We start from the raw sequence: 27,656 nt of genomic DNA, 5'->3' as shown, positions 1-27,656 counted from the left end.
CCCAGTCTGGAGCTTTGTCGCTTCAGAGTGTCATCTCATTTGAGTTATATGGAGATATTCTTCCAGCATAGGGATGATTGACCAACACGAGTTACATTGTGGGGTTGTTTAAGGAGAGAACATTGAAACTCCACGTGGAGAGGCGCCCCAGTAGAGAATCGAGTTTCTTGCTGTGTTACCACTGTGACCCGCATGGCGTTCATACGACAGGAGCCACCTTCAAATCGACACAATCACTGTTCACAATTACAGCAGAGAAATGTTATTGTGCTCATTGCAAGAGCTGGTCCATGGACCAGAGCAGCTCTGAGGGTGTGTCTAATACTCCGTTAGCTGCGTGTGACTTGATTTGTGTAACTTTGTGGTGGTGATGGTGATTGTGGTGGTCGTGGTGATGGTGATTGGTAGTGGTGGCAGTTATGGCGGAGATGTTGGTGATGGTGCTGGCCTCCCACCCCCTCGTGTGCCGTGGCGGTCTTCATTGGGTGCTCGCTAACAGCACTTGCTCCAACATTTTAAGGCGACACGGGGTTTTTTTGTCTTTGGCGATGTTGAGAATGTTTGGCATCTGTCAATTCGTCTATTTTCTGGATACTTGTTACAATCGACACTTTAAACGCCGTTACCAAACGAGATATTCCGTCTCAAGGGACTGTTTATCGGGGTGAAATTATTGAATAATAAATAGTCAAATAATTTTCCTTCCCCAGACACTTCTGGGCCACAGCGCCGCCTAGTGGCAGCAAGGCGCTACCGCCGCGACCCCGTGCGACGTGGCAGGCCGAGGGGTGGAGAGAAGGCGGGCAGCAGCACCCCCTTTCCGCGACCCCGGGGTCTCTGGTCGGTCCGCTTCTCTCGGACCCAGCTGAGTCTGCCATGGCCCACGAGGGCGCGATCCGGGTGGCCGAGGACGCGGCAGACAAGGTGAGGACCCCTGGGGAGACGCCGGGAGACGGTGCGAGACACGGGCCGAGCGAGACTTGTGGGGTTGGTCGGGGGCGGTGGGCCGGGATGGTGCCTGGCTGTGTCTCCTCTTGGCTAACTCTCTCCCCCTGTCTCTCCCTGTGTCTCTGTCTCTCGCTGTCTCCTCTTGGCTAACTCTCTCCCCCTGTGTCTCCCTGTGTCTCCCTGTCTCTCGCTGTCTCCTCTTGGCTAACTCTCTCCCCCTGTGTCTCCCTGTCTCTCTGTCTCTCGCTGTCTCCTCTTGGCTAACTCTCTCCCCCTGTGTCTCCCTGTGTCTCCCTGTCTCTCTGTCTCTCGCTGTCTCCTCTTGGCTAACTCTCTCCCCCTGTCTCCCTGTGCATCCCTGTGTCTCCTCTTGGCTAACTCTCTCCCCCTGTCTCCCTGTCTCTCTGTCTCTCGCTGTCTCCTCTTGGCTAACTCTCTCCCCCTGTGTCTCCCTGTGTCTCCCTGTCTCTCGCTGTGTCTCCTCTTGGCTAACTCTCTCCCCCTGTGTCTCCCCGTGTCTCTCTGTCTCTCCCTGTGTCTCCCTGTCTCTCGCTGTGTCTCCCTGTCTCTCGCTGTGTCTCCCTGTCTCTCTCTCTGTGTCTCGCTGTCTCTCTCTGTGTCTCGCTGTGTCTCCTCTTGGCTAACTCTCTCCCCCTGTGTCTCCCTGTGTCTCGCTGTGTCTCCCTGTCTCTCTTTGTGTCTCGCTGTGTCTCCCTGTCTCTCTCTGTGTCTCGCTGTCTCCTCTTGGCTAACTCTCTCCCCCTGTGTCTCCCTGTCTCTCTCTGTGTCTAGCTGTCTCTCTCTGTGTCTCGCTGTGTCTCCTCTTGGCTAACTCTCTCCCCCTGCGTCTCCCTGTGTCTCGCTGTCTCTCGTTGTCTCTTACAAACTGGCTCCGTGCTCAGTTGCCGTTCTTGTCTGTCTCCCTGTCTGCGTCTCTGTCTCACTGCTCCTCTGTCTCTATGTCTGTCTCACTGTCTCCATGTATTTCCTTTCAAGGCTGAGCATTGTATTGTATTGTCTATCTCTTCTTGTCTCCCTGCATGTGTGTGTCTCTTCCAGTCTCGCCGTCTCTCCTTGCCTCTCGATGTCTCTCTGCCTCACTGTGTCCCCGTGTCTCCGTCGTCTCCGTGTCTCTGTCGTCTCCCAGCCCAGCTGCAATACTTGTGTCTCTGCGTCTCCCTGTCTCTCCTCGTCTCCCCCTGTCTCCCCCTGTCTCTCTGCGTGTCTCCTGTCCCACTGTACCGTGTCCTCTCAGCCGCTGTACCCCGCCTGCATCTCCCTTGGCCCCTGCTCGGAGGCCTTTGAGGGGGGTTGCGGTGGAACGGCGAGGGGATATCCGGACCCCCGTTGAGGGAGTCACCTGCGCGGCCAGTGACCCCCTCTTCAGGTCATCTGGTCTGCACGTGCATGTCCAGCCCTGTTAATCCACTGCTGGATGAGGGTCGTGCAATGGAGTTATTTGTCTATCCATGCTGAACACTGCGTGTGGGTGCTCGGTGTAGGGTGTATGTAAGTTGAACTTCTTTCGCACCGTACGTATCCAACCGTACCACTCGGTGGTGTGGTGCATCGACCCGCAGTCAGACAACGTGTCTTGCCACACTGCCCTCTGCCTTCCTCCCACAACGAAGCTCAGCAGGAGCCAGGCTCAACGCCTGCTTGGCTTCTGAGACCGGCGCGTCCCGGGTCACGGGCCGTGAGCGAACCCAGCAGAGTGACCGCCCCATTTAGGGGGTTCGGCCCTGCGGGGTGGTCATTGACCTCCCCTGTGGGGTGCCCTGGTGAATGGCTCCCATCGGGGTCACGGGCGGGGGGGGGGGGACATTTGTGGGATGCGAGTTTGTGATCATAGGACCCTAGGAACCAGACGATATAACCAAAGCGGATGCTGGGATGATGGTGATGCTATTACGATGATAATAATATAGATGGTCATATTAGTGATGCTAGGCTGATAAGATGATGGTACTCTTTGTTTTTAACAGTAAAGTCACGTAGATAAAATGAAAATATAATAATAAAACAACTAAATTAAATCAAGTGATGCAGCTATCTTGCTGTGACTGTTCCACCTGAAGAGGGAAGCTTGTGTTGCCTCCGAAACGTCGTGATTTAATTTAGTTGTTTTATTATATTATTTTTATTTTACCTACGTGACTTTACCGAAAAAAATCAAAGAGTATGAATCCTTGCAGTCACGAAAGCTTCAAATCTAGAATAAATGATGATGGTGATGATGCTCTGGTAATAATGATGATGATCTCGATGCTGGTATAATGATGATGCTGTTGATAATGATGAAAGGTGGTCATGATAGTTCATGCTGGAATTATCATGTTGAGATGATAATTATGCAGATTATGATGATGCTGATAATTATGATTATACTGGCACGATAAATGCAATGATAATAATGGTGATCATAATGGTTGGAATGATGAGGGTAATGATGGTGATGCGAATGTTGCGATGGTGATGATGACCGTTCATGTCCGAGGCCCCTGCCACTAATGAGGTCGTGATGTCCCTGGCTGGCGTGAAATCGGCGTCACCAGCAGCGTGGCAGCGTCTAGCGCCGTTAGGGCGATTCATTAGGTCACTGACGACAACATTGAGCTTCATTATAGATAATTTTATAGATAATGAAGCTCATGAACTTATACAACACCCCCTTGCATCTCTTAACACACCTGTGTCTCTCTGTAACTCATCTATGTACCTGTGTAAATTTCGATTTAAAGCTTTCGTGACTGCAATGATTCATCTTCTTTGGTTCTTTCGGTAAAGTCACGTAGAATGAGAATAAAATAATAAATTGATAAAATAAAATAACACAATAATATTCTCATATTATTGTGTTATTTTATTAAAATAACACAATAATATTCTCATATTATTGTGTTATTTTATTTTATAAATTTATTATTTTCTCATATTATTGTGTTATTTTATTAAAATAACACAATAATATTCTCATATTATTGTGTTATTTTATTTTATAAATTTATTATTTTATTCTCATTCTACGTGACTTTACCGATATGTACCTGTGTCTCTAACTATGTCTCTCTGTAACACATCTGTGTGCCTCTGTCTCTCTCTGTAACACACTCGTCTATCTCTGTCTCTTTGTTACACACTCGTCTGTCTCTGTCTCTCTGTAACACACTCGTCTGTCTCTGTCTCTCTGTAACACACTTGTCTATCTCTGTCTCTCTGTAACACACTCGTCTATCTCTGTCTCTCTGTAACACACTCGTCTGTCTCTCTGTAACACACTCGTCTATCTCTGTCTCTCTGTAACACACTCGTCTGTCTCTGTCTATCTGTAACACACTCGTCTGTCTCTGTCTATCTGTAACACACTCGTCTGTCTCTCTGTTACACACTCGTCTGTCTCTGTCTATCTGTAACACACTCGTCTGTCTGTCTCTCTGTAACACACTCGTCTGTCTGTGTCTCTCTGTAACACACTCGTCTATCTGTCTCTCTGTAACACACTCGTCTGTCTCTCTGTAACACACTCGTCTGTCTCTGTCTATCTGTAACACACTCGTCTATCTCTGTCTCTCTGTAACACACACGTCTGTCTGTCTCTCTGTGACACACTCATCTGTCTCTGTCTATCTGTAACACACTCGTCTATCTCTGTCTTTCTGTAACACACTCGTCTATCTCTGTCTCTCTGTAACACACTCGTCTATCTCTGTCTATCTGTAACACACTGGTCTGTCTCTGTCTCTCTGTAACACACTTGTCTGTCTCTCTGTAACACACTCGTCTGTCTCTGTCTCTCTGTAACACACTTGTCTGTCTCTGTCTCTCTGTAATTCACTCGTCTGTCTCTCTGTAACACACACGTCTGTCTCTGTCTCTCTGTAACACACTCGTCTGTCTCTGTCTATCTGTAACACACTCGTCTATCTCTGTCTCTCTGTAACACACCCGTCTGTCTCTGTCTCTCTGTAACACACTTGTCTATCTCTGTCTCTCTGTAACACACTCGTCTGTCTCTGTCTCTCTGTAACACACTCGTCTGTCTCTCTGTAACACACTCGTCTGTCTCTGTCTCTCTGTAACACACTCGTCTGTCTCTGTCTATCTGTAACACACTCGTCTATCTCTGTCTATCTGTAACACACTCGTCTGTCTGTCTCTCTGTAACACACTCGTCTATCTCTGTCTCTCTGTAACACACTCGTCTGTCTCTGTCTCTCTGTAACACACTTGTCTGTCTCTCTGTAACACACACGTCTGTCTCTGTCTCTCTGTAACACACTCGTCTGTCTCTGTCTATCTGTAACACACTCGTCTATCTCTGTCTATCTGTAACACACTCGTCTGTCTGTCTCTCTGTAACACACTCGTCTATCTCTGTCTCTCTGTAACACACTCGTCTGTCTCTGTCTCTCTGTAACACACTTGTCTGTCTCTCTGTAACACACTCGTCTATCTCTGTCTATCTGTAACACACTTGTCTGTCTCTGTCTCTCTGTAACACACTCGTCTATCTCTGTCTATCTGTAACACACTTGTCTGTCTATGTCTCTCTGTAACACACACGTCTGTCTGTCTCTCTGTAACACACTCGTCTATCTCTGTCTCTCTCTGTCTGTAACACACTCGTCTATCTCTGTCTCTCTGTAACACACTCGTCTGTCTCTGTCTGTCTGTGACACACTCGTCTGTCTATGTCTCTCTGTAACACACTCGTCTGTCTCTGTCTCTCTGTAACACACTCGTCTGTCTCTGTAACACACTCGTCTATCTCTGTCTCTCTGTAACACACTTGTCTATCTCTGTCTCTCTGTAACACACTCGTCTGTCTCTGTCTATCTGTAACACACTCGTCTGTCTCTGTCTCTCTGTAACACACACGTCTGTCTCTGTCTCTCTGTAACACACTCGTCTGTCTCTGTCTATCTGTAACACACTCGTCTATCTCTGTCTCTCTGTAACACACCCGTCTGTCTCTGTCTCTCTGTAACACACTTGTCTATCTCTGTCTCTCTGTAACACACTCGTCTGTCTCTGTCTCTCTGTAACACACTTGTCTGACTCTGTCTCTCTGTAACACACTCGTCTGTCTCTCTGTAACACACTCGTCTGTCTCTGTCTCTCTGTAACACACTCGTCTATCTCTGTCTCTCTGTAACACACTCGTCTATCTCTGTCTCTCTGTAACACACTCGTCTATCTCTGTCTCTCTGTAACACACCCGTCTGTCTCTGTCTCTCTGTAACACACTTGTCTATCTCTGTCTCTCTGTAACACACTTGTCTATCTCTGTCTCTCTGTAACACACTCGTCTGTCTCTGTCTCTCTGTAACACACTCGTCTGTCTCTGTCTCTCTGTAACACACTCGTCTGTCTCTCTGTAACACTCACGTCTGTCTCTGTATCTCTCTAATTGTTGTTTAATTGGCTGAAGTCGTGGTTGATTGCTGGAGACATCGATGGATTGCCAACTAATGAGACGTAACAACCACACGTGCTCCGAACCGAACGGAGCGTCACTCGGGTTGCTGAGATGCCGTCCTCCTCGACACGACAACTGTTTGCATGCTCGCGATGCGACGATTATCGCGATAACAGCGTCGCGTGACTTCGCTATTGAGAAGGCAGCAAAGCGAAAATGCGGACTCCGCCTGTTCCCTCTCTGTACGGGATGGAGCGTTTACCCCACTAGCACGCGCGGGTTGGCCGATAACACCATCGTATATAGAGGATCGCAGAGCTTGGGTAATTGTTGGCACCGGCTCCTCACCGCCTGGGTTGCCTTCCCCTTCGTGCTGTGGTTGCTCTTCCTGGCGCCTCTGAGTCGTTCTCTCTCCGAGTCGTTCTCTCTCCGAGTCGTTCTCTCTCCGAGTCGTTCTCTCTCCGAGTCGTTCTCTCTCCGTGTCGTTCTCTCTCCGTGTCTCTCTCCGAGTCGTTCTCACTCTGTGTCTCTCTCTCCGTGTCTCTCTCTCCGTGTCTCTCTCTCCGTGTCTCTCTACGAGTCGTTCTCTCTCCGAGTCTCTCTCTCCGTGTCTCTCTCTCCGTGTCTCTCTCCGTGTCTCTACGAGTCGTTCTCTCTCCGAGTCGTTCTCTCTCCGTGTCTCTCTCTCCGTGTCTCTCTCCGAGTCGTTCTCTCTCCGAGTCGTTCTCTGTCCATGTCTCTCTCTCCGTGTCTCTCTCCGTGTCTCTCTCCGTGTCTCTCTCTACGAGTTGTTCTCTCTCCGAGTCGTTCTCGCTCCGTGTCTCTCTCCGTGTCTCTCTCTGCGAGTCGTTCTCTCTACGAGTCGTTCTCTCTCCGTGTCTCTCTCCGTGTCTCTCTCCGAGTCGTTCACTCTACGAGTCGTTCTCTCTCTTTGTCTCTCTCCGAGTCGTTCTCTTCTCGAATCGTTCTCTTCTCGAGTCGTTCTCTTCTCGAGTCGTTCTCTCTCCGTGTCTTTCTCCGAGTCGTTCTCTTCTCGAGTCGTTCTCCGAGTCGTTCTCTCTCCGTGTCTCTCTACGAGTCGTTCTCTCTCCGTGTCTCTCTACGAGTCGTTCTCTCTCCGTGTCTCTCTCTATGAGTCGTTCTCTTCTAGAGTCGTTCTCTCTCCGTGTCTCTCTCCGAGTCGTTCTCTTCTCGAGTCGTTCTCTCTCCGTGTCTCTCTCCGAGTCGTTCTCTCTCCGTGTCTCTCTACGAGTCGTTCTCTCTCCGTGTCTCTCTCTACGAGTCGTTCTCTTCTCGAGTCGTTCTCTCTCCGTGTCTCTCTCCGAGTCGTTCTCTTCTCGAGTCGTTCTCTCTCCGTGTCTCTCTCCGAGTCGTTCTCTTCTCGAGTCGTTCTCTTCTCGAGTCATTATCTCTCCGAGTCGTTCTCTCTCCGTGTCTCTCTCTATGAGTCGTTCTCTACGAGTCGTTCTCTTCTCGAGTCGTTCTTTCTCCGTGTCTCTCTACGAGTCGTTCACTCTACGAGTCGTTCTCTCTCGGTGTCTCTCTCTACGAGTCGTTCTCTTCTCGATCGTTCTCTGTCCGTGTCTCTCTCCGTGTCTCTCTCCGTGTCTCTCTACGAGTCGTTCTCTGTCCGTGTCTCTCTCTACGAGTCGTTCTCTTCTCGAGTCGTTCTCTCTCCGTGTCTCTCTCTGGACGAGAGCGAGCGGACACTGCGCGGCTGTGGCGCGCCCTCACCACGAGTTGACATCATCAGCTGATGGTTTGCTGTGCTCGCGGTAAGGCTGAGAGACGAGTGCCCATCACGCCCTGCGCCCGCGGGGACACGAGGCTGCCTGCCACGAGCCCCCGAATTCAGCACCGCACCTCGACGCGTCGGAGCGCCGAGGAGGAGGAGGAGGCGTCACCACTGCCTCAATCACCCTGGAAACAGTTTGGCTAAGCGGCCATTTAATGGTTAATAGCGGATGAGTTACAAATTCACTTTGTGATTTTGTGAAATATATAAATATATTTGCATCTTTTTTTGGGGAGGGGTGGGGGGGGTCTACAGCCGGGGGGGGGCGTGGTGACGTCATCACGCACGAACCCGGTTCGGCGTGGTGGCGTGTGAGTGACGTCACAGTGTGCCGAGTCCTCGTTCACGGGGAGGGCGAATGCACGAGTGGAGTTTCAGGACAACAGCGACCACGGTGGCAGGCGATAGAAGAGCGACAAGGGGGCGACTCTCCGCTCGTGTGTGTGTGGTGGTTGGGGCTCTGTGTTGTTCGGGGCAGGTTTACGGGAACCACGTGATGTTGTGTGAGGAGGCACGGCACAGCGTTAAACACGACAATCGGCGTCGGTGTGGAGACTATAAATAACTAAATAACCAAACAAACTCGACTTCCCTTATCTGTCACTCCACATTCAGTACAGTATACGTTTTACCGCACGGCCTTTTGGGAGTGCTCAATTTCAGCAGTTAAATACAAGCAACCTCTGGAGCGGTTTCGACACTGAAGTGTCACATCAGCAGGTTTTTCGCAACCAATGCTGCAGGTGAACTGCCGGATGTGTAATGGCAAGGGCCCTGTCTCTGTTAGGCTTGGGTCCTGGTCGCCTCCTATAACACAGACCTAAACCTGGACGTAATTCTCAGCCTGCAGCCCTTGATACGGATCCTAGTCCGAGTTGGACATCATTCTCTAATCAACTTTGGGCCAACGTTGGCGTGTGGTTGTAACCATCGGGCCAGCATCCTCCAACCCTCGCCCAATGCACGGGGCTGTGGAGTTCTGTTCGGATCAATGTTCTGTTCGGATCAATCTTCCCTTCCGATTGCTCCGATCCGATCGGACCAATCGTCTGCGGCTGAGCACGCGGAGCCGGCTGTTATCGGAGCACGTGGCTGGGCAGGGCGGACAGGCCACGTCCACACCGCGGGAGACGTCACGGGTCAAACCAACTAAGCCCGAGTGGGCAGGGGGGTTTCACAGACGTGCGGAATCCCAGGGAGTTCTAAACTTACAATAGCACGTGGAGGCCCAGTGTGAGAGGCGCGTCAGTGTACGTGTTTGTGTGAGTGGCAGTGCAGACCTCCTGTCAGCGAGCCTTCGACATTTCACGTGGCCTCAAAGTGCACCTGGCCTGGCACGGGCGCCGTGGTGACGTCACCGTCACTTAGTAGCGAATGGCGCGGGTATTGGTAGACAAAGGGAGTTGTAGGTCGACTTAGCCTCAAATGAGTACCTGGTGCGTTGTATAAACATTGGAACTGGGGAGAAAAAGGTGGTCAGGCGTGGTGTTGCCCATCAACCCACCCCGTGGTATGCCGTATCGGCCTTCATAGGTGCGGGATAACAGCACTTGCCCTGTTAGTGTGTGCAGGCTATACAGGGGATCTTTGTCCTTGGCGTGTGCGAGTGGCAGGCATTGCGCTTGAGAGTGTTTACTTTGGAGGCAGATGGCTGGGAGTTCACATCCTGCCACGTGTTCTCCCACAGAGCCAGGCTGTCAAAACCTTGAACCCCAGAGAAGGTTCGATCTCAGAGGGGACCTATGGTTCTCCCAGCCGGGTTCTGCCTTTGCGGTGGGCGTGCAGGGGCGGCTGCCCACAGCGGGAACGGTGCAAAAATAATTTATCCAGAATGAGAAACAGAGACACAGAGACTGATTCAGTGAGAAACGAATTCCACCACAACGAGGTTCCTTCTTGAGTAGACACCTTGGCCAGGCACCCTTGCTGCTATCAACGCCATCGATTAGTCAAGAGGCGGCGCGGGCGGGGAGTCCTGGCGATGATTGTCTTGTGTTGGCGGTGATTCATCCACCTTGTGCCCGCGCTCCAGCTGATCACGACCGCGGTGGGGTCCTCGGTCTACGGTGGTCGAACCCCCACGAGGGGGCTCAGCGGGAGAGCAAGCGGTTCGCCTTTGGAAGGTCGCGAATTCTAACTCCCGTTTGGCATTTTGACTCGGCCCATCATCCCTCTGTCCACGGTCGATAAAATTCAAATAAGTACCGCTTTGTGTGGAAGCCAACAGCGGTTGATGTGTTAACTCGCCCCCTCCCCTGCCATGGGAACGTTGAATTTCTACCAAGGGCTCAGTCGGAGCTGTATCCGAGAGATGAGCATCGCCATAACAGTGATTTGAGCTGAAAATCACCCTGCCCCCCGCTAAACATGGAACATTGGGCCAAGCTTCCGCACCTCCGATTAGCACAGTGGGCTAGATACGGCGTGAAAGAAGTTTAACGTACATACAACCTCGGGCCAACGTCGACCCAACAACAGCTCAACGTTGGGCCGACGTCGAGCAAACGGCGGGACAAAGTCGAGCGCACCGTCGGGCCACCATCGGCCCACCGGTTCCAACCACGACGCCAACGTTTCCACGTTGACGGGAACCCGCACGTCGTCTCCCCCCCCCCGCCCCCCGTAGTTCCTGCGCGTGACCAAGCACTACCTGCCGCACGCGGCGCGCCTCTGCCTGGTGAGCACCTTCCTGGAGGACGGCGTGCGCATGTGGTTCCAGTGGTCGGAGCAGCGCGACTACATCGAGGGCAGCTGGGGCGGCGGCGCCGCGCTCGCCACAATGTTCGTGCTTGTCAACCTGCTCGGCCAGATAGGTACGGGCCCCCCCCCCCCCCCCCCCCCACGTCCGGAAGCCCCCCCCCCAACTGAGGTTTCACCGGGGTGGGGGGGGTGGGGATAGAGGGGCTTGGGTTGTCCGGTGCCGTTCAGGATAACAACCGGAGTTAGCGCTGTCAAACGGTCAACCGGTAAACAGAATTGGTTACTGGTTCCGAGAGTCAGGAACCAGAAACCGGTTCAAGTAGAGTGTTAGTAACGAATGCGGTGATTGGTACACGCAGACGTACAAACCGCACGGTGCAGGCCTAAGTCACAGTGTGGTTCACGTGCCCTCCGTTCTCAGTTGACAGGTAAAGGTGCCACTTGCTGACGGAGGGGCCTCCACTTGGTGCAGCTCTAGAGGGTATTTGGCCTGCTCTTCCACCATTTACCCTGCTGCGTGTACAGAGGCGGTGGAGGGGGGTGGGGGATGGGGGGAGGTGGGAGCTCAGTGTTTTTCTCGATCACTTGAATAATCAGAGATCCCAGCTCTAGTCTGGGTCGTTGCTATGGTTATGGCTCTTATTTGGATCGTTGCTATGGTTATGGCTCTTATGTGGATCGTTGCTATGGTTATGGCTCTTATGTGGATCGTTGCTCTGGTTAGGCTGAGGGTTAATGTTGGCGTCACTTTTAGAGGTCGGCTTAAGTGCTAGCGTTTAGGGATTAGGGGTGAGGGGTTAGGCTTGGGCTCGGGGTTTGTCTCTGGCCTCACCGTGTCCCTGCCGTGTCCCTGCAGGTGGCTGCCTCCTCATCCTGTGCCGCAAGTTTGTTCCCCACGCCTGCTGCGGCCTCTTCGTCATCATCGCTCTGCAGGTGAGCTCATCAATGTCGTCATAGTCACCATCGTCGTCGTCATCATCGTCATCATCATCGTCGTCATCATCGTCACCAGAGCTTATTCTGTCCGTGATCAGCGCGGCGCATCAGCGATGGACTGGATTCGTCGCAGGAGTGCACAATAACAAACGTTTGGACGTACTCTCAAATGCCATATGGAAGAGAGGGAGGGAGAGTGCTGCTCTCTGGCAGCCGCTTAGTCATGGTCCACGTGTGTGCCCTCTCCCCCCCTCCATCACCTCCATCTCCTCGCAGACCGTGGCCTACAGCATCCTGTGGGACATCAAGTTCCTCATGAGGTGAGGGTGTGCGTGAGGGGCACGCGAACACCTGCGGGCCAGGAAACACGCCGGCCAGCGTCGTCGTCAGCCACGTTCGGTCCACTGCTGGATGAAGGCCTGCTCCCAGGCACCGCGCGTCTCGCACGATGCTGAGAAGCGGCGGCCCAGGCGGCGCCGACTCGGCCCTGAGCCGATTTCAACCGCTCCGTCTCCGCGAGGGCCATTCCCCAGGGGGACGCATTCCGATTTTTAAATCGGCGGATCGACGCATCATCGCTCGCCAAGATACCAGAAGCGCCCCCTCACACCGGCCCCCCCTCTCCCCCCGCCCCTCCCCCCCCCCCCAGGAACCTGGCTCTGGGCGGGGGGCTGCTGCTACTGCTGGCCGAGTCGCGCTCCGAGGGGCGGTCGATGTTTGCGGGGGTCCCCAGCGCCGGGGGGACGTCCCCCCGCCACCTCCTGCAGCTGGGCGGGAGGCTGCTGCTGGTGCTCATGTTCATGACACTGCTGCACCTGGAGGCCAGCGCGCTCTCCGTGAGTAGGGGCCGGAGGTGGGGACTCGCGGGGTGCAGGGGGACTCGAGCGGAGGTTACTGAGGGATGGATCTATTTCGTTTCCAGCTAAGGCTCGCCGAGCATTTCGCTCTTTTTCATTTGGAAATGTATACCAGCGGCTTATATAGAGAGGGGGATTTGGGGGGCTGATAGAGAGAGGGGATGATACGGGTGGAGTGGGGCCCTGGGGGGCGAGGCCCTAATGAAGTCATAGGGGGCTGGTGGGGGGGCTCAAGGGCAGAGGGGATCCTTGAGGTGGGGGTGACGGGGGCTTAATAGGTGCTCCTCGCTAACAGCACTTGCCCCGACCGTCCGAAGCTACACGGGGGATGTTTGCCTGCTGTCGTGCGTGGGGCCACCAGGTGGTGCAGGACGTGGTGGGCACGGCCCTCATGCTGCTGGTGGCCGTGGGCTACAAGACGAAGCTGGCGGCGCTCACGCTGGTGCTGTGGCTCTCGGCGCTCAACGTCTACCTGAACGCGTTCTGGACCGTGGCGGCCCACAAGCCCCTGCACGACTTCCTCAAGTACGACTTCTTCCAGACGCTGTCCGTCACCGGAGGCCTGCTGCTCGTCGTGGCGCTCGGCCCCGGGGGCGTCTCCGTCGACGAGAAGAAGAAGTGGTGACCGCCTCCGCCGTGCTGCACCGCCCGACCCCCGGCACGCCGACCTGCACCGACCGCTGCCCCTCCCCACCCCACCCCTCCCGACCACCCCCCGTCTGTGTGTGTGTCCGTGTGTGTCCGTGTGTGTCCGTATGTCCGTGTGTGTCCGTATGTCCGTGTGTCCGTGTGTGTCCGTATGTCCGTGTGTGTCCGTTTGTCCGTGTGTCTGTGTGCGTGAGCATTCATCTCGGGCCACGTGGCGACATGACTGCTCAATTCAACCTTGCGTGCAAAAATCAATCAATCGTTCGTTCGGTAGCCACGTGAATCGCACGCGGGTCGACCGCCTGTGTTACGTTTCTGGTAATGGGGAGGGGGGTGGGATGGATAAAACCGAATGAGCAAAACCCCCAAAAGAGATAAACAATACAAAGGGGATATCAAAACGGGGCGTGTCGTGACGATTCAGCAAATATAATTTGGGGGGGGGGGGGAGAGGGGGGTTTGTAGTGAACCGTGAGAAGCTGAACAGTTACCAGTCACCAGTCACGTGTCCATGCAGTGCAGAGGGTCATGTGACCAGTCACTGTCACGGAGCGCACGCGGTGAAGGTGGCGCCTTCCCCCACGTACCCCCTGCGGAGTCTGTACCGCCCGTGAAGTGCGTACTCCGCGTGCCCCCCACGGAGTCTGTAATCCGAACGCCGCCACCGCTGCTGCCCGGGGATCGTGGCTGGCTGGGGGCGAGGCGGAGAGGGTCAGAGTTCACGGTGCAGTGAGCTTGCGGTCCCACGCTCCCCGTCCCGGGCCCCGTCCACTCCCCTCCCCTCCCCGCGGCCCCTGCCGCTCCTCTCGTGGGCACCTCGCTCTGAGCCCCCCACTCCGTCTGGGTCCCCCCCCCACGCTCTGTGAGCGACGGTTCCGTGCGATCCACCCTCAGGGGCAGACGGCCTCCCAGCAACCAAAACGGTGCCCTACTTGGGCCCCCAGTCCGTGCGCTTGTGGCCCCAGCATTCACGATTTGGTGCGGGGGTGGTGGGGGCCCTGGACCCCTGGTCTTCTGGGTGGGCGCGGTGGGCGAGGTTGAGGGTGCGCGCCGGGATGGGGACGGCAGGAGGAGGGGGAGAGAGAGGCGCTCGCCCTCCAGAGACGACGTCAGGCGGTGGTGAACGCTGCTTTCTCGGTGTGCGTTGTCCGTGTGGTGTGGTGGGGTTACAGTGTGGGTAGAGAGCGATGTGTGTGTTTGTGTCTGGTCCTGCGGTGTGTGTACTGTAGAGTGTAGTATGTACATCGCAATGTGGTGTGTGTATGTGTGGTGTGTGATGTGTATCTGTGGGTGTGTTGTGGTGTGTATCTGTGTGTATTCGAGTGTGTACGATGTAGTGTGTGAGTATTTGCACCCGTGTGTGTATGTGTGGTATGTGTGTGGTATGTGTGTGGTATGAGTCCGGCTTTATTTGTATTTGCGCTATGTGTGTAAGAGTATGCGGCATGTGTGTGTATGTATGAGGGTGCCTGTATGTGTGGTGTGTGTGTGGTGTGTGTGTGTGTCAGCGAGTGCGTGCGGCCTGTGTCTGTGCGCGTTTCGGGGAGCTGTGGCGCAGTCGTTCGTGCGCCCGGTGACCCAAGTTTGATTCCCACTCACGGCCAACACCGGTGACGAATATCTGAACCGGTCCTAGGCACCCCCTAGGTCGACTCAGCCTGAAATGAGTACCTGGTACAGTGTGTAAAATCAGCACCGGGGAGAGAAAGGCGGCCGGCCGTGGTGCTGGCTACACCACCCCCTTTTTGTGCCGTGCCGCCCTTAATAGGTGCTCGCTAACATAACTTGCCCCAACAGCCTGTTAAAGGCTACACGGGGGATCTTTGTCTGTTACCACAACCGCTCACGCCGCGCGAGCGAGGGATGGAATCGAGGGATCGGTGAGCGGGGTCATCGCAAACATTCCGAGTGGGGCCCGAGGGTTTCTCGCTGGGCGGTTTCATTTTTATCAGCATCATCAGCATCGTTTACGACTGTCGCCGTTGTCGTTTTAAAGTGTATCGGTCAATAAACCCTCACGTTGACATCTCCACTCGGTGCGTGGGTGAATGCGTGAGTGCATGGGTGAGTGCGTGGGTAAATGTGTGAGTGCATGTGGGTGAGCGGGTGGGTGGGTGAGCGGGTGGGTGGGTGGATGAGCGGGTGGGTGAGTGCATGTGTGGGTGAGCGGGTGGATGGGTGAGCAGGTGGGAGCGCGGGTGAGTGGGTGAGCGGGTGGGTGAGTGCATGAGTGGGTGAGCGGGTGGGTGAGTGCATGAGTGGGTGAGTGGGTGAGCGGGTGGGTGAGTGTATGAGTGGGTGAGCGGGTGGGTGAGTGCACGAGTGGGTGAGTGGGTGAGCGGGTGGGTGGGTGAGCAGGTGGGAGCGTGGGTGAGCGGCTGGGTGAGTGCATAAGTGGGTGAGTGGGTGAGCGGGTGGGTGAGTGCACGAGTGGGTGAGTGGGTGAGTGCATGAGTGGGTGACCGGGTGGGTGAGTGCATGAGTGGGTGAGTGGGTGAGCGGGTGGGTGAGTGTATGAGTGGGTGAGCGGGTGGGTGAGTGCACGAGTGGGTAAGTGGGTGAGCGGGTGGGTGGGTGAGCAGGTGGGAGCGTGGGTGAGCGGGTGGGTGAGTGCACGAGTGGGTGAGCGGGTGGGTGAGCGGGTGGGTGAGTGCATGAGTGGGTGAGTGGGTGAGCGGGTGGGTGAGTGCACGAGTGGGTGAGTGGGTGAGCGGGTGGGTGAGTGCACGAGTGGGTGAGCGGGTGGGTGAGTGCACGAGTGGGTGAGTGGGTGAGCGGGTGGGTGAGTGCATGAGTGGGTGAGCGGGTGGGTGAGTGCACAGGTGGGTGAGCGGGTGGGGTGCTGCTATCTCCGCCACCTGCTGTTTATCCTTTCGCCGCCGTCACCGCTCGTGGCTCCGTGACCGACAGCTGCTGCCGGGGCCCGAGACACGCGGAGGGGATTTACAGGGGTCCTGGGCGCGTGCCGGCAGGGACTCCCCTCCCCCCTACAGTCCGGGTCCCCTCCACAGCCTTTGCGGAAGTTGATCATTCGGGCGGTCCAGATGATCTGGTCTCAAGATGAACACGGATCGCAGGGTTCGTAATGATCGTGTCAGATTAATAATGGCTGTGTCGGAGGCATTCAACCCGCGTCGCTGAGATGCTCGGCCCAAGCCCCCTGAGCTGTCTCAGGGGGTCCCACACTGGCCGTGGCCGGTACCCTGAGCCGGAGCTGCTGGGGACGCAGAGGGAGGATTAGGGGGGAGCAGTGGAGAGACGGGCTTTGTGCGGGCAGCGTGGTCAGGAGAGGGAAGCAGAGAGGTGGGGGGGGGAGCAGGCAGAGCGGGACGCTGGAGGGAGGTCAGGCGAGGACGGGAGACAGGGTGAACGGGATGAGGAGAGAAAGAATGGAGACACGGGGAAGAGAGCCGTCGTGTGGCGAGATGGCGAAAAAGGGAGACCAGGATGGGAGATAGGTGGTGCGAGCGCAGGGTGGAGAGAGGGGTGCGAGCGCAGGATGGAGATTGGGGTGGAGAGAGAGGTGGAGAGAGAGGTGGAGAGAGGGGTGGAGAGAGAGGTGGAGAGAGAGGGGTGGAGAGAGAGAGGGGCGGAGAGAGGGGTGGAGGGGGAGTAAGCGATTTGATGGGACAGGGCCTCCGAAAGGCCCGGGCCAAAACACCAGATGAGGCCACCACTGAGGTCCCCTCGGATCTGAGGCCCGGGGCAAAACTGTCCCACGTGACCCCCTCCCCCACACTCTCTGTAGCCCGGACGGGGAGAGCATGGGGGGGGGGGTGGATGAGAGGGTGAGGGAGAGAGTGCAGGAAGGGAAGCTACACGAGGTGAGGTGAGAGATGTGGAGAGCGCGGAGGAGAGGATGGGAAACAGCAGGGAAGAGAGGAGACGGAACATGGAAGACAGTGAGAGTTGCAGAAAAACGAGGGAGTAGTAAAGAGAAGACGCACGAGAGAAGGAGAGGGAGGAGGTGAGAATGGAGAGATGCGGGCGGAGGGTGATGGGGGAGCTCGGGGAATGCGGGAGAGTGGAGAAGGGGTGATACGAGGTCAAGAATCGAGGAGGCGGTGGAGGAGAGGCCATGCGATGAGAGGAGATGGTTCTCGCACGAGCGCGGCACACCGCATTCTCCGCATTATAAGACGCTCTTGAAAGTAAGACATTCCTGAAAGTAAGACGCTCCCCAAACTCGTGCACAGTGTCAATAAAGTCATGCACACCTGGGAACTCGCACACACAGGAGACAAATGCGAAGATCCCCCGACATGAAGTGCTGTCAGCGAGTAGCACCTATGAAGGCTGGCACGGCACACAAGGAGGTGGGTGCCCAACACCACGCCCGGCCGCCTTTGTTTCCCCAGTCCTGATGCTTTACACACCGCATCAGGTACTCATTTGAGACTGAATCGACCGGGATATTCGTCAATGGTGTTGGTGATGTCCGTGAGTGGGGCTCGAACCAAGGCCCCTGTTGTTGTGAGTCGCGAGTGTCACCACTGCGCTGCCGCCCCAAGACGACGACGAGGAGAAGGAGGAAGAGGAGCTGAGAGAGAGGGGGAGAGAGAGCACGAGAGGAGAGTTCCCGAGTCCAGGACTCGCGGGGGAAGGCGCGGGCTAAATTTAACCACCCAGCCCGAGCAGCAGCTGCTCCAGCCGCACCTGCCGGGCTGTCGGGGCCCCCCAGAGCCTCCCCCGTCACAACCCCGTGCCGAGCCCCTCTCAACAATGCCCTCGCTGTGTCTCCTGGCCTCAACACAGCCGCCGCCTCCACAGCTGTCTCTAGTGACGGGGGGGGGGGGTGCAGGGCGGCATTTAAACTTTACGCTACACGCTGCCGGGACATTTAACCGGAGTCTCGGACAGCGTCAGCACCGATCGAGGGGGTATCGCAGCGGACAGGGACCTTCGCGAGAGGACGCAGCGGACCTCTGGAAGTTGGAGTCGTAGCGGGGAGCGGTACCCTAGTGAGCGCTGGTGGCACGGTTCGATTTCAGATAGGGTCTGAAAAATATCCCCCTCCCCCGACTCCCATCACCTCGTCGCGGATTAGAGGAGTCGTTCGGCACGGACGCCGACGCAGGAGCGGACTCGGCGGTGCTGCGCTCGCCCTCACTGCTCTGGGGGTCTCTCTGAGGTCACCTGAGGACATTTTGGGGGTGTGAGGACCTCGCTCACCTCCCGCAGTGGCTGCGCTCCCTGCCTCTGACCCCTAATCCATGAGCTCGAGGATGGCCTAAGGAGGGGGGCGAGGGGGGTGAGGGCATGGAGGAGGCCGTGGCTCGGCTGGCCGTGCCCAGCGCCAGCTGCCTGCTGCTGCTGGGCCCCGCGGCTCTCGCTGTGCGTCGCCGCTTCTACTGCGAGGGCCTCGTCTTCGCATTCTCCTCCTTCTTCCTCGCGGTCAGTGGGGGGGGGGGGGGGGGGGGAGGATTGAGGGACCCCCGAGGGATTGGGAGAGGTGTTTGGGGATATTAAGAATAAAACAATAATTATCGGAGCTCAATTTCCCACTCGGTATATTCCGGAACCTTGCTGCTAGGGTGGCTTGGGAGTTCAAGGTTCGCGTATTTGTTATAATACTCCTACATGTGTCGGTGGTATCAGTGCAATCTCATCAAGAGGTTTATAACCAGAAGTTATTAGTCTGAGATCGCGACGCCGAAGTGCTTCCCGGGAGCGCATCCGTGACTCGAGTTGAGCGCCGATGCGAGGAGCCAGCGACCTCACCCCAGGAGGGGCGTGGAGTCGGCCAGGAGGGGCACGTGGCATCGCCGCCTCGTTGCTGCTCGCCAGGTTCGTTGTGTGCAGAAAATCTGACAAATCTGCCCGGCACACGATGGCGTCTGACTCATTATCGAATATCGTCTCGGGAACTTTAACGTTCGCCATGGAGAAAACGGCGTGCAGTCGTGTTTTATGGTTAACCCACCCGCAGTATTTACCATGGCCGCCGCTGGCATTGAACCTCTGCAACAAGCGGCGAACGCGCTACCGCTGGGCCGCTTGGTGATGACAACTTGATTCCCATGGTGGCGTTTGCCGCCTGGTTGCCGCGTGGTGGTTGACGCGTGGTGGTTGACGCGTGGTTGTTGCCCCGTGGTGGTTGACACGTGGTGGTTGCCGCCTTAATGACACGTGGTGGTTGCCGTCTTGATGACACGTGGTGGCTGCCGCCTGGTTGACACGTGGTGGTTGCCGTCTTGATGACACGTGGTGGCTGCCGTCTTAATGACACGTGGTGGCTGCCGCCTTAATGACACGTGGTGGCTGCCGCCTTAATGACACGTGGTGGTTGCCGCCTGGTTGACACGTGGTGGTTGACGCCTTAATGACACGTGGTGGCTGCCGCCTTAATGACACGTGGTGGCTGCCGCCTGGTTGACACGTGGTGGTTGACGCCTTAATGACACGTGGTGGCTGCCGCCTTAATGACACGTGGTGGCTGCCTCCTTAATGACACGTGGTGGCTGCCGCCTGGTTGACACGTGGTGGCTGCCGCCTTAATGACACGTGGTGGTTTCCGCCTGGTTGACACGTGGTGGTTGCCGCCTGGTTGACACGTGGTGGCTGCCGCCTTAATGACACGTGGTGGTTGCCGCGTGGTGGTGGTGCAGGGCTGGCACGCGTGCGACGGGCCCGACTCCCTCGCGTGGTGCGCGCTGCGCCCCGAGCTGCTGCTGTACTTCAGCGTCTACAGCGAGGCGCTCTCCCTGTGGATCTCCATCCTGGGTACGGGGGCCACGGGGTGGGGGGCACGGGGGGTGGGGGGCACGGGGGGAGGGGGGCACGGGGGGAGGGAGGCACAGGGGGGGCTGGGGAGAACCGCGTACCTTCTGCAACAAGCGGCCAACGCGATACCCCTGGTCAGTGTCGGATTATCCGAGTAGCAAAAGTAGCTGCATATGTAGTAGTAGCTACTACTATATATGTAGTAGCTACTACTATATATGTAGTAGCTACTACTATATATGTAGTAGCTACTACTATATATGTAGTAGCTACTACTATATATGTAGTAGCTACTACTATATATGTAGTAGCTACTACTATATATGTAGTAGCTACTACTATATATGTAGTAGCTACTACTATATATGTAGTAGCTACTACTATATGTGTAGTAGCTACTACTATATATGTAGTAGCTACTACTATATGTGTAGTAGCTACTACTATATGTGTAGTAGCTACTACTATATGTGTAGTAGCTACTACTATATACATATATAGTAGTAGCTACTACATATATAGTAGTAGCTACTACATAGTAGTAGTAGCTACATAGTAGTGGTAGCTACGGGCCCGGCACTTTCAAGGGCCCCGCGCTAAATGCTTTCAAGCTATCAATTCCGGTTCAGGGATTGTGCTCTTGCTCTATTACTATAGTACTCTACTGCCTTCAACTTTTATGAACGACTGGGTGTTTAAGGTTAGCGATTTGTCATATTATCTGGCTGTATAGCAAATGAAAAAAACAATTACTTTACTATGCAAGTAAAAAATGTTTGTTTTAATATTTGTGTGTTTTTTTTACGTAAGGCCCCTTTATAACAACATGCTACAGGCCCCGCACGAGCTTAATCCGGCACTGCCCCCAGTGCGTATCCTGCAAATACTACTTGGCATCACCACCTCATCCCCCCCCCCCCCACCCCTAGCCGTGGGGGAGCTGGGGGAGCCGCGACGCTCGACGGCCACGATGCTGGGGGCCCTCACCACGGCGATCCGCGTGGCGCAAGACCCCTACGGATACGGGGTCTACTCAGGGCCCATCGGAGGGGCTGTGCTCATCGTGGCCACCAAGTTTGTGAGCATTATCATCACCAACAGCAGCAGCAACAACAGTACCATCACCAACCTCGCACCTTCGATTAGCACGCTGGGCTACCTACGGTGCGAAACAAGTTCAACATACAAAGACATACAGCAGAGCGTCATAACGCAACCATAACATTGACGACGATGACGTCACGTGTAACGCTGCACCGCCACTGCACGGGAGTCACTCGATCTCGCAGGGAGAGGGGACGACTCATGGTGGTTGAGATGTTGACGGTGGTTGAGATGTTGGTGGTGGTTGTGGAGATGATGATGGTGGTTGAGATGATGATGGTGGTGGTTGAGATGTTGGTGGTGGAGGTTGAGTTAATGATGGTGGTTGAGATGTTGGTGGTGGTTGAGATGTTGGTGGTGGTGGTTGAGATGTTGGTGGTGGTGGAGATGATGGTGGTTGAGATGTTGGTGGTGGTTGAGATGATGGTGGTGGTTGAGATGATGATGGTGGTTGAGATGTTGGTGGTGGTTGAGTTGATGATGGTGGTTGAGACGATGTTGGTGGTGGTGGAGATGATGATTGAGATGATGGTGGTGGAGGTTGAGATAATGATGGCGGTTGAGATGATGATGGTGGTTGAGATGATGGTGGTTGTTGAGATGATGGTGGTGGAGATGTTGGTGGTGGTTGAGATGATGGTGGTGGTTGAGATGTTGGTGGTGGTTGAGATGATGGTGGTGGTTGAGATGTTGGTGGTGGTTGAGATGATGGTGGTTGAGATGTTGGTGGTGGTTGAGATGGTGGTGGTTGAGATGATGGTGGTAGTGGAGATGATGGTGGTGGAGGTGGAGATGATGATGGTGGTTGAGATGATGGTGGTGGTTGAGATGATGATGGTGGTTGAGATGTTGGTGGTGGTTGAGTTGATGATGGTGGTTGAGACGATGTTGGTGGTGGTGGAGATGATGATTGAGATGATGGTGGTGGTTGAGATGGTGGTGGAGGTTGAGATGGTGGTGGAGATGGTGGTGGTGGTTGAGATGATGGTGGTGGTGGAGATGTTGGTGGTGGTTGAGATGATGGTGGTAGTTGAGACGATGGTGGTGGTGGAGATGATGATTGAGATGATGGTGGTGGTTGAGATGATGGTGGTGGTGGTGGTGGAGATGATGGTGGTGGTTGAGATGTTGGTGGTGGTTGAGTTGATGGTGGTGATTGAGACGATGGTGGTGGTGGAGACGATGGTGGTGGTGGAGATGGTGGTGGTTGAGATGATGGTGGTGGTTGAGATGATGGTGGTGGTGATGTTGGTGGTGGTTGAGATGATGGTGGTGATGATGGTGGTGGTGGAGATGATGGTGGTGGTTGAGATGATGGTGGTGGTGGAGATGATGGTTGTGGAGATGATGGTGGTGGTTGAGATTATGGTGGTGGAGATGATGGTGGTGGTGGAGATGTTGGTGGTGGTTGAGATGATGGTGGTGGTTGAGATGGTGATGGTGGAGATGATGGTGGTGGTGATGTTGGTGGTGGTTGAGATGATGGTGGTTGAGATGTTGGTGGTGGAGATGATGGTGGTGGTGGAGATGTTGGTGGTGGTTGAGATGATGGTGGTGGTTGAGATGATGGTGGTGGTTGAGATGTTACTCTTTGGTTTTTTCGGTAAAGTCACGTAGAAATAATAAAAATAAAATAAAATAGAATTATATAATAGCATACGACGTTTCAATCGCAACACAATCAATCATCATCAGGCAGAGGAAACACATAATCGCAGATATATACAGACCTTAAGTAGGGAGAATTAACATAGATATACCAGGGGACACAGAGAGACGGAACATCACACTAAATCAAACAGGGTTTAGCAAAATTTGGAAACTATATAAAGCAACACAAACGGTCGGTTAAAACACAATTGACGCATGGTTTGGTTGAATACGCTGTTTCAAAGATTGTTAAATTGTAAGTTAAGTGTGAAATTTAAGATGGTGATAGAATACTTACCGTAGAGAGACCTTTGGGGGGGAGACACGCGCACAGTTAAGGAATAAAGTAAATCTGTCCCGAGGCTTTAAGAAGGCGAGCGATGTAGGAGGGCCAAGGTCCACAGACAATGGGACACAAATTTGCATGATGTAAGTTATCAGGCACACAGTTGTCAGGCACCCAATGCGCAGCAGCGCACACCTAGAGGTCCCCAGGCACACAACCATAGGCAGAGACAACACAGCGACACAAATCCAACTCAAGACACAAAGGTAAACACACCAGCAGAGAAACACAAAGACAACAACATTCATACCTTCCCGTAATGGTGGTTCGAACTTGATTAGGCGCTTTCGTGACTGCAGGAATCTCTTTGGTTTTTTCGGTAAAGTCACGTAGGTGGTGGTTGAGATGATGGTGGTGGTTGAGATGACGGTGGTGGTGGAGATGCTGGTGGTGGAGATGATGGTGGTGGTGATGATGGTGGTTGAGATGATGGTGGTGGTTATGATGGTGGTGGTTGAGATGATGGTGGAGGTTGAGATGATGGTGGTGTTGAGATGATGGTCGTTTTGGTTGTTGCAATTAAGATGGTAACGTTGATTGTGGCGTTGATGGTATTGGTGTTTGAGGTTATAATTCTGGTGGCGATGATGGCAGCAGTGATATTATGTGGTTGGAGGGAGCGTGAGGATGGAGGGGAGGGAGACGGGAGGAAGGAGGGCAAGGAGGGGGGTCCTGCAATCACCATAACACCCCCACCTGCACCCCCCCCCCCCCGGCACCACCCCGCACTCCCTGTCTCAGCTCCGCAAGATGCGGCAGGTGAAGGGGCTGTACCCGGAGAGGCGTAGCTACCTCCACCACATCGGGCCGGGCTGCTGCGCGGCAGGGCTCGCCTTCACGCTCAGGTTCTTCGTGCAGGTGCGGGTACAGGTGGAGAACGTGGTGGGGGACGTGGTGAGGGACGTGGTGGGGGACGTGGTGAGGGACGTGGTGGGGGACGTGGTGAGGGCGTGGTGGGGGTGCAGGTGCGGGTATAGGTGGTAGACAAGGGTGAGTGGGGGTGGTGGGGATGAAGGTGATAGACAAGGGTGAGTGGGGGTGGTGAACTTGGTGGTAGTAGGGGTGGATGTGGCGGTGGTGATGGTGGAGGACGAGGGTGGTAGGACTCAAATATTTACTTTCACCAGGCAAGGACCTGAGCTTGCATGGAACTTTTACATGTTCCACTAGATTACGGTGACTATACTAGTAATATGGAGAGATGATGATGGTGGTGATGGTACTGATTGTGATGATAGTCGAGGTTGTTATGGGTCGTGGTGGAGGTGGTGGCGAGTCTATAGCACGAGCAGTGGTGAAGTTGGTACGAGAGTTGGTGTATGTTGAACGTATTTCGCACCGTACGTAGCCAAACTTGTTAATCGGAGGTGTGGGGGAAGGTGGTGGCACGAGTGATGGCACGGGTGGTTACAGATTATTACAGAATCGTATCTGACCCTTTTCCCCCTCGTGACCTCGTAACCCACTGACCCCATGCCCCCCCCCCTTCATGCCCCCCTGCAGGACATAGAGTACACGTACGTGCACAGTGCCTACCACGTTCTCCTGGCGCTCGCCTTCTCTCTCCTGCTGCCCTCTTCCAACCCGTATGGCCTGCCCCCTCACAACTGCTGCTGCCCGGTGGCCTGCGGGTCAGGCCCGGCCGCCTTGCCGCCGTTACCCGCGTTGCCCCGTGGCCTGGTTGCTCGCCTCCGCTCACTGGACCCTGACCCCGGCCCCGACCCGGACCGGGACCGGGACCCGAACCCTTCCCCGTGCCGACACGCGGGGTTCCCTGCCGCCGCGAGGAGCGGACTCCCAGAAGCGCCGCGGCGGGTGCTGCCCCCTTTCCCGGCCACGCTGCCCCGGGGCTCGCGGCCCGTCTCGCTGCCCCAGGGGGAGGGCAGTGGCGAGGAGACGTAGCCTGGACCTGGGATCGAACCTACGCACTACGGAAGTCTGGTGTCGTGGGGTTTTTGAACTCGTGGTCATCTGCTGCCTGCCCGCCCCCTGCACCCCGGCACTGCGCCACGACTCCCAGTTTCTGTTCATCGCAAAGTCTCTGTTGTGTTTTTTTATTGTAGTAAGATCGGTCGTGATTGTAAATGCACAGTGACTAAAATTCAGTCGGACCAGTCTGGAACGCTGCTCCGGAATTTGTTTTGCCCACGTCGCATCCATCTCACCTTATCTTGTCCTGAACCTGTTTCTAGGGGTACGAGAAACTAAGCTCTGATCATGGAGTATCGGGCACAATGATATCAGATTATTGTGCATAGGTATTCCGTGTACTCTAGATCCCAATGGAGCAATAGAGCATTGGGATATACGGATGTTAATGCGCCTTACAAATGTAAAGTATCATTATTATGACTCTAGTGGTAGTGCCTTACGCCAGTAATCCCTATTCCAAGCCAGCTCTGACGTTATGGCCGTGCGGCTACTCGCGACCGAGCTGCCGAGTCCGTCGTACTTTCAGGTCGCGCCTCTACGCGTTGTTGTTCGGAACGATGTCTGATGTTTCGCTCCACGTGCTGGGGGCTTCTTAAGGAGCTGAACTCAAAGGATCACATTCTCCCTCGATGACAGAGCACTGTCGGCATCAGGCCAAGAGATGAAGCGTCCGTGAAGAACTCGTGAGAATGGCGCTCGAAGCTGGTGGGGAACGGGAGGTGGCCCGCCACTAGGATAATCACGAGCACCGGGACACGCGGAGACGATAAGCCGTTGTGTCGAGAAGGGCCTCACACACACTTGAAACCAGGAAACTCAGAACTTGAGCTTGAGACCTGGAACTTGTAATTAGAACTTGAAACTTGGTACCTCGAACCTGTGACCTCCGACTGAGCCTTGGAAGTCTGGGGTCTGGAACCCGGGCCCTAGAAGAGGCACAAGGCGACCTGGGACCGAGAGGCGAGTTGTGGTCGGCAGAGGGCGCCATGGCGTCGCGTGGGAGGTCCACGACCGGTCTCCGTGGTGGCGGCATTGACGGCGGTGCTGAGCTGGTTTTAGTGGTCGTGGTGGGAACGCCAGTGGTGGCGATGGTGGTATTGCTGATCGGTGGTTGTTTTATTCATTGATGAGGATTGATAATGACGATAATGACCTGGACACGTGGTGGTCCATCAGTAGTCATTCCGGATTTCTCTGGAATCCTGACAGAGCATCGAATCAGAAGGGGACACGAATCATCATTGGATATTCATGCCGCTCCAGCCATGCAGCAAGAATCTGGAGGTGCCACCTCAATGTCTTGATGACGGACATCTTCAGACATCCTGCCCCTTGGAACCTGTAACTAAAGACATTGGCGCCTGGCATTAAGGGGCCGTCCATTAATGACGTCACCCACCTGGGGGGGGGGGTGGTCAGACATTTGTGACGATGTGTGACGAGGAGGGGGGGGGGGGTGAAAAATGTGACGTCACATAAAAATGCGCAACTTTAAATATAGACAACACGTTTTTCTTAATTAAATAGACTTTTTAATAAATGTTTTCTCCTACATCAGAGCTCAGCGCCACATTAAATACGCACTACAATGACAATAGTTTAAAGCGATTTGAAGCATGTTTTATATTTGGGGGGGGGGGCAGAGCTTTGTGACGTCATATTTGAGGGGGGGTCTGACTTTTTGTGACGCTGTGTGACGAGGGGGGGGGGGTCAAAAATCGTCCAAAATCGCGTGACATCATTAATGGACGGCCCCTAAGGGTGTATGATTGTAACTTACTCTTGAGACCTGTTACCTCAGACTGAGACTTTCAAGCTGGGATTGTGAGCCGGGGTTTTAGCACTGGCACGAGGAGACCTGGGAGTGAGAGTTCGGAAGCACCTCATCACACCTGGGAGCTGGAACCCAAATTTTGGGCCTTGGAACCTGCGACTGAGACATGGAACCCCTGATGAGGATCTGCGAGTCGGGCTGAGAATTGCAACTTTGCATCTGGAACCTTTAGACTGTTAACTCTGCATCTGGAACCTTCAGACTTGTAAATGGGACTCGGCACCTGGTAACCTCGATCCTGGGAGCTGGGAGGGCAAGCGGCTGCTGCTGCTGAAGCTGCTGGAGCTGCTGGAGCTGATGGAGCTGATGGAGCTGATGGAGCTGCTGGAGCTGCTGGAGCGGCTGCTGCTGCTGGAGCTGCTGAAGCTGCTGGAGCTGCTGGAGCTGATGGAGCTGCTGGAGCTGCTGGAGCTGCTGGAGCTGATGGAGCTGCTGGACCTGCTGGAGCTGATGGAGCTGCTGGAGCTGCTGCTGCTGCTGCTGCTGCTGGAGCTGCTGGAGCTGCTGCTGCTGCTGGAGCTGCTGTACCTGCTGCTGGAGCTGCTGGAGCTGATGGAGCTGCTGAAGCTGATGGAGCTGCTGCTGCTGCTGGTGCTGCTGGAGCTGCTGGAGCTGCTGGAGCTGCAGAAGCTGCTGCTGGAGCTGATGGAGCTGCTGGAGCTGCTGCTGGAGCTGCTGGAGCTGCAGAAGCTGCTGCTGCTGGAGCTGCTGGAGCTGATGGAGCTGCTGGAGCTGCTGCTGGAGCTGCTGCTGGAGCTGCTGGA

At 55.0% G+C, this 27,656-nt stretch overlaps 2 protein-coding genes across 2 annotated transcripts; both read left to right on the top strand.

Annotated features, from left to right (window-relative positions):
* The first annotated feature begins 710 nt into the window (after window positions 1-710).
* Window positions 711-15,335, top strand: LOC116944818 (surfeit locus protein 4-like). The gene is made up of 6 exons (XM_032958574.2): window positions 711-924; window positions 10,789-10,975; window positions 11,719-11,795; window positions 12,075-12,118; window positions 12,448-12,634; window positions 13,017-15,335. The coding sequence occupies exons 1-6, from the start codon at window positions 877-879 to the stop codon at window positions 13,278-13,280; spliced, it is 807 nt and encodes a 268-aa protein (XP_032814465.1). The 5' UTR covers window positions 711-876; the 3' UTR covers window positions 13,281-15,335.
* A 3,227-nt stretch (window positions 15,336-18,562) lies between these two features.
* LOC116944820 (protein myomaker-like) lies at window positions 18,563-25,028 on the top strand. The gene is made up of 5 exons (XM_076068884.1): window positions 18,563-18,697; window positions 19,912-20,026; window positions 20,956-21,104; window positions 23,868-24,068; window positions 24,630-25,028. The coding sequence occupies exons 1-5, from the start codon at window positions 18,563-18,565 to the stop codon at window positions 25,026-25,028; spliced, it is 999 nt and encodes a 332-aa protein (XP_075924999.1).
* Window positions 25,029-27,656: the final 2,628 nt, after the last annotated feature.

Source organism: Petromyzon marinus, chromosome 22 (genome assembly GCF_048934315.1).
Source record: "Petromyzon marinus isolate PM22_M1 ecotype Great Lakes invasive population chromosome 22, UKy_Petmar_22M1.pri1.0, whole genome shotgun sequence".
In the NCBI taxonomy this organism is placed as follows: domain Eukaryota; kingdom Metazoa; phylum Chordata; class Hyperoartia; order Petromyzontiformes; family Petromyzontidae; genus Petromyzon; species Petromyzon marinus.
The sequence above is the reverse complement of the archived record's forward strand: the minus strand, read 5'-3'. Positions and strand labels throughout refer to the sequence as shown.